General features: G+C 46.6%; 1 protein-coding gene across 1 annotated transcript in view; it reads right to left on the bottom strand.

Moving 5' to 3' along the window:
* The window catches only part of ACAA1 (acetyl-CoA acyltransferase 1), a 29,640-nt gene extending 23,716 nt beyond the window's left edge, over window positions 1-5,924 (bottom strand). Inside the window, exons 1-2 of the mRNA XM_069729799.1 lie at window positions 5,670-5,924; window positions 2,884-2,977 (exon numbers count right to left, since the gene is read on the bottom strand). Of these exons, the coding sequence (XP_069585900.1) occupies window positions 2,884-2,977; window positions 5,670-5,825 (250 nt within the window). The 5' untranslated portion in view covers window positions 5,826-5,924. The remainder of the gene's footprint in view (window positions 1-2,883; window positions 2,978-5,669) is intronic.
* Window positions 5,925-13,010: the final 7,086 nt, after the last annotated feature.

Genomic DNA, 13,010 nt, shown 5'->3' with positions numbered 1-13,010 from the left:
GCAGTGAAGTCATCTTGCAAATGTGTTTTCCTCCAATGCCGCTCTGCAACCCTGGACACTTGTCGCAGCTTTTTAGTGGTGTTAATTATTGTGCCAGGGTTGTCTATTGATACGTCGCACTCTGCCATGAACGAGAGGGGCAACCTTGTCAATAGCTGATGCGAGAGTGGCATTGTAGAAAGCAGTGGCACTGTGTGTCGTGGAGTGAGGATATGGATGCCAGTGGTAGGATAGAGTCAGAGAGTGTGTGGGTGCCTAGGTGTGCAACGTTTCTGCGGGGGTGCGCATGTTGGTGGACATGGGTGACTGGTGAGGAGGACAGGGATGAGGTGAGCAGATGGTGGTCGGATAGAGGGAGAGGGGAGGTGGTGAAGTTAGATAGAGAGCAGAGACGGGTGAAGACCAGGTCTAGTGAATGTCCGTCTGTGTGGGTGGCTGCGGAGGACCACTGAGTAAGTCCAAAAGATGAAGTAAGGGACAGAAGTGTGGAGGCTGCTGACTGGTGGGTGTCAATGAGGATGTTGAAATCACCCATGATGATGGTGGGAATGTCAACAGAGAGAAAGTGAAGAAGCCAGATGGAGAATTGGTCAATAAAGGCAGTGGCCGGGCCTGGAGGTCGGTATATGACGGCCACTTGGAGGGTGGAGGGAGAGTAGATGTGGACAGAGTGGACTTCAAAAGAGGGGAGGATAAGGGAGGGAAGAGGTGGAATTGGGTTAAAGGTGCAGTTTAAAGAAAGGAGAAGACCCACTCCTCCACCATGTCTGTTGCCGCGGTGAGGGGTGTGGGTGAAGTGGAGGCCGCCGTGACCCAGTGCAGCAAGGGAGGCGGTGTCAGAGGGTGTTAGTCATGTTTCTGTGAAGCCGAGGAAGGCAAGATTGTGAGAGAGAAAAAGGTTGTGAATCAAATGAAGGTTATTGCAGATTGAGCGGGCATTCCAGAGTGCTCCAGAGAGAGGGAGCAGGGAATGGGCATCAGGGGCACCGGTGTTATGTTGGAAAGATTGCGGTAGTTCAAATTAGATAGGGAGCGGTAGGAGGGGGTAGTAATGGGAGGTATGAGCTGTGGGGTCCAGGGTTGGGAGATATGTCGCCAGCAGTGAGGAGAAGCAGAGAAAGGGAGAGCAGGTGGGAGGAGAGTGGCCGGCTTGTTTTATGTTTTATTAGGACAGATTTGAGGTTGAGGAGCAGGTCAGCAGAGGAGGACAGGTGGGGAGGTAGGAGGGAAGGAGAGATGATTATTTGGTTAGAGGGTGCTGGGGTTTGTGGATAGCGAACGAGAGAGAGGATTAGTGGAGCAAACACTGTAGGGGCATATCTAAACATGATGAAGGAGTAAGATGGATTAATAGAAAAGCTAGATCCAAGTAATAAGAAGTGCTTACTCAGCAAACATACCCAAAAGAGACAGATACATAGGGTGGGGTCCTGACTCCTGCCCTGACTAACTGCGACATCTCGATGCTTTGCTGCAGGGATACGCGTGCACCCCTTAAGATGCTATTACATTTATAGGACTGAGTAAAGGATCAGGTGAGAGGGGTTGTGGGACCTGATTGGGGTAAATTAGCACTTGGCCAACACCCCAGGGGAGGTTACATGATCAAAGGCACTGGGCCTGACTACAACCATATGCTCTAACACCTTGCACAAGCTAATATCTCCTGTGACCCCAGCATGGATGTACAGCAGAAAGTATTTAATACAATGAAACAAATGAATTTAGCAAACATTCAGCAGGCACATTAAAGGAATTTACATACTGGCCCCTGCTTAAGGTACCTTCACACTCAGCGACGCTGCAGCGATACCGACAACGATGTCGATCGCTGCAGCGTCGCTGTTTGGTCGCTGGAGAGCTGTCACACAGACAGCTCTCTAGCGACCAACGATCCCGAGGTCCCCGGGTAACCAGGGTAAACATCGGGTTACTAAGCGCAGGGCCGCGCTTAGTAACCCGATGTTTACCCTGGTTACCAGCGTAAAAGTAAAAAAAACAAACACTGCATACTTACCTACCGCTGTCTGTCCCCGGCGCTCTGCTTCTCTGCACTCCTCCTGCACTGACTGTGAGCACAGCGGCCGGAAAGCAGAGCGGTGACGTCACCGCTCTGCTTTCCGGCTGACCGACGCTCACAGCCAGTGCAGGAGGAGTGCAGAGAAGCACAGCGCCGGGGACAGACAGCGGTAGGTAAGTATGTAGTGTTTGTTTTTTTACTTTTACGCTGGTAACCAGGGTAAACATCGGGTTACTAAGCGCGGCCCTGCGCTTAGTAACCCGATGTTTACCCTGGTTACCAGTGAAGACATCGCTGGATCGGTGTCACACATGCCGATCCAGCGATGTCTGCAGGGAGTCCAGCGACGAAATAAAGTTCTGGACTTTCCTCAGCGACCAACGATCTCCCAGCAGGGGCCTGATCGTTGGTCGCTGTCACACAGAACGATTTCCTTAACGATATTGTTGCTACGTCACAAAAAGCAACGATATCGTTAACGATATCGTTATGTGTAAAGGTACCTTTAGTCCGGCATCGAAGGTTATGGATTATTCGTAGTCATTCACATCACTGGGTTGTCCTATGGTAATGTGGATTTTGGATTTACACGCAAAGACCGATCAATAGAAAATGTTATCACTTCATTATACATTATATATTGCCCTCCGGGACGCAGATTGCGAAAGAGCAGGAGTCATTAATAAACTGGCCATTCAGAGTACTTGTCTGCAGTCAGTGGCTGATGTTCTGAGGGCATCTACCATAACTTTTTACGTTGGATTTCATCAGACTACACTATCTTTTCCTACACAAGATCACTATGTTTCCCTTAACATATTAGCCACCTAAACAATCCATAAGGAGCTAAAGCATGACCTTACCTACGCAGATGTCCCCTAATAGCTGGGGCTTCAGATTCACATCCTTGAGAACAGCAGTCATAACAGAAGACAGGAGCTCATCGGGTGTTGTCTCCTACAAAAAAAAAAAAAACAATGAACATTTTATTACTAATAATAATATTAAGAAGATATTCCAGAGGACAAAGTCCTACAAACAAGCAGCAATGATGACTGTGAATACAGGCAGCAGAGCCAGCTATGGACTATCACACTCGCCCCATCGGCAGATATTCTCCACTGAGAACGTTCTATATTTCAATCATTTTTTATGAATAAACTGAATTCAATCTGAGATAAATACATAAACCAGGTGCCTGATGTAAGTCCACTATGTATCAGCAGTGCAGAAATGTACCGATATCTTCAAAATATCGGACCAGCGACATATACTAGGATGGAGGATAAGGGTGGAGAGCGGGGTCTTTCCTGGGCAGCCGGTCCCACATATAGAGAGGCACATGTAGGTAGTGTATCAGGCCAAGGCAACCAGTAAGGATGGCATCAGCGATCCAGTGAGGCGTAGCCATCAAAATACTGCAGACTTTTAGTTAAAAAGAAAAGAACACTTCCCTTCACGTCCTTTAGAGGGGCATTTCTCTCACCTTTCCCCCCATGAGTGGGTGGCAAATAAAAGAAACTGGGAAGAGATGAAATCGATGTGAGAGTCCTGTGCTGTAATGGTGGAAACGAGCATCCCGGGGTCATGTTGGATAATAATGATAACGAGGTTATGTATCATTATGTGCCCACCCTGGTATCCGGGAACCAGACATACAGGTTCCTGAGATCAATGAAGGAAATGAAAAAGGGAAAAGAAAAAAGGAAAAGAAAAAAGTAGGAGAGGTGTCACTAACCTGACAGATCAGGGGAAGTGCCCACGCCCCAGACATCTGCCGGGTACCCGGATCTCGAGGGCGAGTGCTGTCAGTGCCAACATGACACCAAGACAGTGGGATCCTCTTGTAGAGCGGGCAGCCATAGGTGTAGGCCACCGCTCTCTATCCTGTAGAGCAGAGGTCCCCAACTCCAGTCCTCAAGGCCCACCAACAGGTCATGTTTTCAGGATTTCCTTTGCATTGCACAGGTGATGCAATTATTACCTGGGCAAGACTAAGGAAATCCTGAAAACATGACATGTTGGTGGGCCTTGAGGACTGGAGTTGGGGACCTCTGCTGTAGAGTACACCTACAAGACACTGGTGACCAGTAAGCTTGAGCGAAACGGATCGGACAAATTCAAAAGTCGCCGACTTTTGGCAAAGTCGGGTTTCATGAAACCCGACCCGATCCTAGTGTGGGATCGGCCATGCGGTCGGCGATCTTCGCGCCAAAGTCGCGTTTCGTATGATGAGTTTGGCGCCATTTTTTCAGCCAATGAAGGAGCGTGGGAAGAGTGATGACATAGGTCTTAGGGGCGTGCACGCCTATCGCCATCTTTTCGCTTGTGCGCTGTAGCGATTTGCAATGTGTAACACCAGCTTTTCTGTTTAGGGATGGAGGAGAGAGAGAGAGAGAGAAGAGAGAGAGGGGGGGGGGGGGGGGAGAGGGAGAGGGAGAGAGATATTTCCCACTGACTTTGCATTGGGTTTCGTGTTTCGGTCGATCCCCGACTTTTCGCCATAATCGGCCGATTTCACTCGACTTTTGAGATTGTCGGGTTTCGCGAAACCCGACTCGACCCTAAAAAAGTAAAAGTCGCTCAACCCTAGTGACCAGCGCAGACAGCACAGGGAGGGCACTACGATGTGAAGCCTGTGCAGGGGAAGGAAAAGACCCAGTTCCTCATGTTAGGGGAGAACAAACTTAATTTTTTTGTGGAGGTGACACGAGGGTGGCATTATTACTTTTTAAAGAGGGGCTGGCACTATTTAATTAAGGGTGCTACAGGTGTCATTATTTGTTTTATGGTGCACGGTTATTGTGTCAGGGAGTGCAATAGTGAAATATTCAAACTTTCTGAAATTGTTACAAGTGGCGATGGGTACAGCCGGGCATGGTGATGGCATGGTGATGGGTACAGCCGGGCATGGTGATGGGTACAGCCGGGCATGGTGATGGGTACAGATGGGTACAGCAGGGCACAGTGATGGGTACAGATGGGTACAGCAGGGCACAGTGATGGGTACAGATGGGTACAGCAGGGCACAGTGATGGGTACAGATGGGTACAGCAGGGCACAGTGATGGGTACAGATGGGTACAGCAGGGCACAGTGATGGGTACAGATGGGTACAGCAGGGCACAGTGATGGGTACAGATGGGTACAGCAGGGCACAGTGATGGGTACAGATGGGTACAGCCGGGCACAGTGATGGGTACAGATGGGTACAGCCGGGCACAGTGATGGGTACAGATGGGTACAGCAGGGCACAGTGATGGGTACAGATGGGTACAGCCGGGCACAGTGATGGGTACAGATGGGTACAGCCGGGCACAGTGATGGGTACAGCCGGGCACAGTGATGGGTACAGCCGGGCACAGTGATGGGTACAGCCGGGCACAGTGATGGGTACAGCCGGGCACAGTGATGGGTACAGCCGGGCATAGTGATGGGTACAGCCGGGCACGGTGATGGCACACGGCAGCAGGTACCCTCATCATCACTCCTCTTCCTGTCAGCGCACTGGGATAGCACATTATTCCTCAGCCCACCGTCCGGTCCGGGAATGACTCGCTCCTGTGCAGGGTGAGGTGGACTCAGGAGCGACGTTTGCAGCCATGGAGTCGCACGATGTGGTCGCGCACTGCTGGGACAATCTGCGTTACCTTGAAGCCCCCCCTCTTGGCTTTACAGATCGGAGTTCTCCTTCCATGCACAATGACGATGTCCTGAGATCGGTCCGATGTGACTGAGGTCGTCTCTGCCCGAATACCCCTGGGGGTCCCCGGGAGATGTCCCAGCACAACCCGCACTCTGTGCATGGTGCAAAGCAGCGGCCAAGTGAACTCCGCACCGACCTGTCAGCACCACTACCGCCTGCACCAGAGAGCGCCGGTCCTCCGGAGATAGAGCGCCTGCGCGTCCCCGCCCCGTCACTATGACAACAAGGCTTCTCTTCACTGCGCTCATGTGACAGTCTGAATTCATAAGCATGCGCAGTACACAATAGCACTGACTGTACATTAGTGACTGCGCACATGAGACGGATGTTTCCAGCTCAGCAGTGAGATGCGATTCCCCCTTAAACTGCAGATTTCCATAGCTAAAACCTCTCAGAGCCCCCCTAGGACTCAGGCAGAGTGGTGGGGAAACATTGCGCCCCATCATAGGTGACCCGGCCTGCTGTTCAGTCACAGTCGCACAGTCCTCTCCCGTGGTGCCAGCCTCCATTGTTTTCTGATCTAGTGAATAAAACAATCTTGATTGAGCTACAATTCCCTCAGGAGTTCACGTCACCACACACTGGAAACTCGGCCCCTGTATCACACCCGAAACCATCAACATAATGAGCTTAAATTATTATTATTATTTATTGTTATAGCGCCATTTATTCCATGGTGCTTTACATGTGAGGAGGGGTATACATAATAAAAGCAAGTACAATAATCTTATACAATACAAGTCATAACTGGTACAGGAGGAGAGAGGACCCTGCCCGCGAAGGCTCACAATCTAATGTACAAGGGATGGGTGAGAATACAGTAGGTGAGGGTAGAGCTGGTCGTGCAGCGGTTTGGTCAATCAGTGGTCACTGCAGGTTATAGGCTTGTCGGAAGAGGTCGGTCTTCAGGTTCTTTTTGAAGGTTTCGATGGTAGGTGAGAGTCTGATGTGTTGTGGTAGAGGGTTCCAGAGTAGGGGTGATGCGCGAGAGAAATCTTGTACGCGATTGTGGGAAGAGGAGATAAGAGGGGAGTAGAGAAGGAGATATTGTGAGGATCGGAGGTTGCGTGTAGGTAAGTACCGGGAGACGAGGTCACAGATGTATGGAGGAGACAGGTTGTGGATGGCTTTGTATGTCATGGTTAGGGTTTTGTACTGGAGTCTCTGGGCAATGGGGAGCCAGTGAAGGGATTGACAGAGGGGAGAGGCTGGGGAATAGCGGGGGGACAGGTGGATTAGTTGTGCAGCAGAGTTTAGAATAGATTAGAGGGGTGCGAGAGTGTTAGAGGGGAGGCCACAGAGCAGGAGGTTACAGTAGTCAAGGCGAGAGATGATGAGGGCATGGACTAGGGTTTTTGCAGATTCTTGGTTTAGGAATGTGCGGATCCGTGAAATATTTTTGAATCATATATTTAAATCACATAAACTTAAAAGGAGCCATGTTTTGGTTGTGCTTGAAAAATATGTTTGAGTCTCCACGGCTGCATGTCTCGTGACTGTTAGGCTAAGCTCACATTAGCCTTCAGGGGCTTTGTGGAGGGCTGCATACGTCCTCTGTTAAGCCCCGCCTACTTCCGCATATTTCTGCATGCGTCCTGCGTACCTATCTTTAACATTGGGTATGCAGGACATGCGGATGTATGGGGATGCGTCGTTTTGAGGCACCCACCGTCCACACAAAACGCAACTTGTTGCGTTCCGCTGCCGCCAGTGGGCAATTCAAAACAATGCATCCCCATACATCCGCATGTCCTGCATGCCCAATGTTAAAGGTAGGTATGCAGGACGCATGCAGAAGTATGCGGAAGTAGGCGGGGCTTAACAGAGGACGTACGTAGCCCTCTGCAAAGCCCCCAAACGCTAATGTGAACCCGGCCTTTGTCAGCCGCAACACATGTAGGGTTAGCCTGTTTGTTAGGCAGTCCCTGCATGTGTTGCAGCTGTCGAACTGGTGCAGGGACTCGAACATAGTATTTGAGCACGCCAAAGACACTTGGTTAGCACCCGAGCATGCCCAGGTAACACCTTATCCGATCACATTCACTTATCACTAATAAAAATATGTAATTTTATATAATACTAAATCTTGATTTCACATCTGGAATTCGAACACAGTATTAAATCTGGTGATCAGATCTTTCTCCTGTTTGTATAGGCCTCTGACACACAAGGCAATGAATGGTCTGCTTACTAGTCATTACATTTACAGTATAAGGGCTCATACTCATTTGCGAGAAATACGGATGAGTGCAATCCGATAAAAAATCGGATTGCATTCGGACCAATGTTATTCAATGGGTGACATCTCATCTGCAATTTTTTTCTCAGCTAAAATCGGACTGAGAAAAAAATCACAGCATGCTGCGTATTGCTGTGCATCTCGGACGAGACTCGCCAATGCAAGCAAATGGATGCTAGAAAAAAATGCACAGCACTCGGACCATGCAAGTGCTGTCCGTCTTTTACACACCAGTGTCCTGTGAAAAGCCGGCAATTCATGTCCGGCGTACAGTAAAATCACACTGACAGGTTATAATAGAAAAGATAGAATGTACAGTACACACCAAAAGTTTGGACACTTCTCATTTAAAGATTTTTCTGTATTTTCATGACTATGAAAATTGTACATTCACACTGAAGGCATCAAAACTATGAATTATCACATGTGGAATTATATACTTAACAAAAAAGTGTCAAACAACTGAAAATATGTCTTATATTCTAGGTTCTTCAAAGTAGCCACCTTTTGCTTTGATCTTGGCATTCTCTTGATGAGTAGTCACCGGAAATGGCCTTCCAACAATCTTGAAGGAGTTCCCAGAGATGCTTAGCACTTGTTGGCCTTTTTGCCTTCACTCTGCGGTCCAGCTCACCCCAAACCATCTCGATTGGGTTCATGTCTGGTGACTGTGGAGGCCAGGTCATCTGGCGCAGCACCCCATCACTCTCCTTCTTGGTCAAATAGCCCTTACACAGCCTGGAGGTGTGTTTGGGGTCATTGTCCTGTTGAAAAATAAATGATGGTCCAACTAAACACAAACCGGATGGAATAGCATGCCGCTGCAAGATGCTGTGGTAGCCATGCTAGTTCAGTATGAATTCAATTTTGCATAAATTCCCAACAGTGTCACCAGCAAAGCACGCCCACACCATCACACCTCCTCCTCCATGCTTTACGGTGGGAACCAGGCATGTAAAGTCCATCCGTTCACCTTTTCTGCGTCGCACAAAGACACATTGCTTGGAACCAAAGATCTCAAATTTGGACTCATCAGACCAAAGCACAGATTTCCACTGGTCTAACGTCCATTCCTTGTGTTCTTTAGCCCAAACTAGTCTCTTCTGCTTGTTGTCTGTCCTTAGCAGTGGTTTCCTAGCAGCTATTTTACCATGAAGGCCTGCTGCACAAAGTCTCCTCTTAACAGCTGTTGTAGAGATGTGTCTGCTGCTAGAACTCTGTTTGGCATTGACCTGGTCTCTAATCTGAGCTGCTGTTAACCTGCAATTTCTGAGGCTGGTGACTCGGATAAACTTATCCTCAGAAGCAGAGGTGACTCTTGGTCTTCCTTTCCTGGGGCGGTCCTCATGTGGCCAGTTTCTTTGTAGCGCTTGATGGTTTTTGCAACTGCACTTGGGGACACTTTCAAAGTTTTCCCAATTTTTCGGACTGACTGACCTTCATTTCTTAAAGTAATGATAGCCACTTGTTTTCCTTTACTTAGCTGCTTTTTTCTTACCATAATAAAAATTCTAACAGTCTATTCAGTAGGACTATCAGCTGTGTATCCACCAGACTTCTGCTCAACACAACTGATGGCCCCCACCCCATTTTTAAGGCAAGAAATCCCACTTATTAAACCTGACAGGGCACACCTGTGAAGTGAAAACCATTCCCGCTGAATACTTCTTGAAGCTCATCAAGAGAATGCCAAGAGTGTGCAAAGCAGTCATCAAAGCAAAAGGTGGCGACTTTGAAGAACCTAGAATATAAGACATATTTTCAGTTGTTTCACACTTTTTTGTTAAGTATATAATTCCACATGTGTTAATTCATAGTTTTGATGCCTTCAGTGTGAATGTACAATTTTCGTAGCCATGAAAATACAGAAAAATCTTTAAATGAGAAGGTGTGTCCAAACGTTTGGTCTGTACTGTATGTGTGTATATATATATATATATATATATGTATATATATATATATACATATATATATATATATATATATATATATATATATATATATATATATACACTAGCTGAAGAGCCCGGCGTTGCCTGGGCATAGTAAATATCTGTGGTTAGTTATAGCACGTCACTTCTCTTATTTTCCCATCACGCCTCTCATTTTCCCAATCACATCTTTAATTTTCCCCCTCACATCTCTCATTTTCTCCCTCACACCTCTAATTTTCTCCCTCACTCCTCTCATTCCCCCCTAACACTTGTCATTTCGACCTCACATCTGTCATTTTCCGATCACTACACTATTTTCCCTCACTCCTCTCATTTTGCACTCACATCTTTTCATTTTCACCTCACACTTCTCATTTTCACCTCAGTATATACATGTTTGTCATCTCCCTTATATATAGTATACACCTGTATGTCATCTCCTGTATATAGTATATACCTGTATGTCATCTCCCCTGTATATAGTATATACCTGCTGTGTGTCATCTCCCCTGTATATAGTATATACCTGTATGTCATCTCCTCCTATATATAGTATATACCTGTATGTCATCTCCTCCTATATATAGTATATATGTGTATGTCATCTCCTCCTATATATAGTATATACCTGTATGTCCTCTCCTTCTATATATAGTATATACCTGTATGTCATCTCCTCCTGTATATAGTATATACCTGTGTGTCATCTCCCCTGTATATAGTATATATCTGTGTGTCATCTCCTCCTGTATATAGTATATACCTGTATGTCATCTTCTTTATATAGCATATACCTGTATGTCATCTCCTCCTGTATATAGTATATACCTGTAGGTAATCTGCTCCTGTATATAGTATATACCTGTGTGTCATCTCCTCCTGTATATAGTATATACCTGTATGTCATCTCCTCCTGTATATAGTATGTACTTGTATGTCATCTCCTCCTCTATATAGTATATACCTGTGTGTCATCTCTCCTGTATATAGTATATACCTGTGTGTCATCTCCCCTGTATATAGTATATAACTGTGTGTCATCTCCTCCTGTATTAGACCTTGTTCACACGTTATTTGGTCAGTATTTTTACCTCAGTATTTGTAAGATAAATTGGCAGCCTGATAAATCCCCAGCCAACAGGAAGCCCTCCCCCCTGGCAGTATATATTAGCTCACACATACACATAATAGACAGGTCATGTGACTGACAGCTGCTGTATTTCCTATATGGTACATTTGTTGCTCTTGTAGTTTGTCTGCTTATTAATCAGATTTTTATTTTTGAAGGCTAATACCAGACTTGTGTGTGTTTTAGGACGAGTTTCGTTTGTCAATTTGTGTGTGTTGAGTTGCATGTAGCGACTTTTGTGAGATGAGTTTTGTGTGGGGACATGCGTGTAGCAACTTTTTGTGTGTCGAGTTGCATGTGACAGGTTAGTGTAGCAAGTTGTGTGCAGCAAGTTTTGCACATGGCGAGTTTTGCGCGTGGGGAGTTTTATGTCTGGTGCCTTTTATGTCTGGTGCCTTTTGAGTATGTGCAAGTTTTGTGTGAGGCAACTTTTGCATGTGTTGCAAATTTTGTGCATGTGGCAATTTTTCCGCGTGTGCAAGTTTTGCGTGTGGCGAGTTTTCCATGAGGTGAGTTTTGCACTTGTGGCGAGTTTTGCGTGAGCCTAGTTTTTGCATGTGGCGAGTTTTGCGCATGGCGAGTTGTGAGCGGCGACTTTTGTGTTTTGACTTTTATGTGGCGAGGTTGGTGTATGTGTGGTGAAATGTGTGCTGAGGGTGATATGTGTTCAAGCGCGTGGTAGTGTGTGGTGCATTTTGTGTGTGTGTTCATATCCCCATGTGTGGTGAGTATCTCATGTCAGGGCCCCACCTTAGCAACTGTACGGTATATACTCTTTGGCGCCATCACTCTCACTCTTTAAGTCCCCCTTGTTCACATCTGGCAGCTGTCAATTTGCCTCCAACACTTTTCCTTTCACTTTTCCCCATTATGTAGATAGGGGAAAAATAGTTTGGTGAATTGGAAAGCGCGGAGTTAAAATTTCACCTCACAACGTAGGCTATGACGCTCTCAGGGTCCAGACGTGTGACTGCAAAATTTTGTTTCTGTAGCTGCGACGCCTCCAACACTTTTCCTTTCACTTTTTTCCCCATTATGTAGATAGGGGCAAAATTGTTTGGTGAATTGGAAAGCGCGGGGTTAAAATTTCACCTCACAACGTAGCCTATGACGCTCTCAGGGTCCAGACGTGTGACTGTGCAAAATTTTGTTGCTGTAGCTGCGACGCTTCCAACACTTTTCCTTTCACTTTTTTCCCCATTATGTAGATAGGGGCAAAATTGTTTGGTGAATTGGAACGCGCGGGGTTAAAATTTCGCCTCACAACATAGCCTATGACGCTCTCGGGGTCCAGACGTGTCACTGTGCAACATTTTGTGGCTGTAGCTGCGACGGTGCAGATGCCAATCCCGGACATACACACACACACACATACACACACACATACACACATTCAGCTTTATATAGTAGATATACACATGTTGGTAACACACACATATATATATGTCTTTATATTGCACAGAAAGATAGAAGAAAAGGCGGTAATTAATCTGCCGGCTTCTGTAAAATCACTGCAAGAGCCGACAGAATAGAAGACATGGTTTTCATACAGTAAATACATATAGAATAGTTTGATATACAGATGTCAGTGACAAATACAATTAGTACAGTGTGTGTGCAAATTACTGGACATGTATTTAATTAATAAACGATTATTTATTGGAAAAAAATGGTGTGGGCTCCCGCCAATTTTCCAAACCAGCAGAGGGAAAGCCAGCGACTGGGTCAGATGTTTATAGCCTGGGAAGGGGGTAATACCCATGGAGCTTCCCAGGCTATTAATATCAGCTCACAGCTGTATACTTAGCCTTTACTGGCTATTAAAAAGGGGGAAAGGGGGACCCCCCAGAACTGCGGACAAAGTGTTTAACACTTGGTCTCCTTGGATTGCTTTCAGAGAGACTGAGGAGCTGAATACTTGGCTACATTAATTGATCCTATTTGTCTCCTTGAGGCCCATACGCATAACTTCCCTAGATAGCA

This window comes from Ranitomeya imitator, chromosome 6 (genome assembly GCF_032444005.1).
Source record: "Ranitomeya imitator isolate aRanImi1 chromosome 6, aRanImi1.pri, whole genome shotgun sequence".
Taxonomy (NCBI): Eukaryota; Metazoa; Chordata; class Amphibia; order Anura; family Dendrobatidae; genus Ranitomeya; species Ranitomeya imitator.
This window is presented reverse-complemented; position numbering and strand designations above follow the sequence as displayed.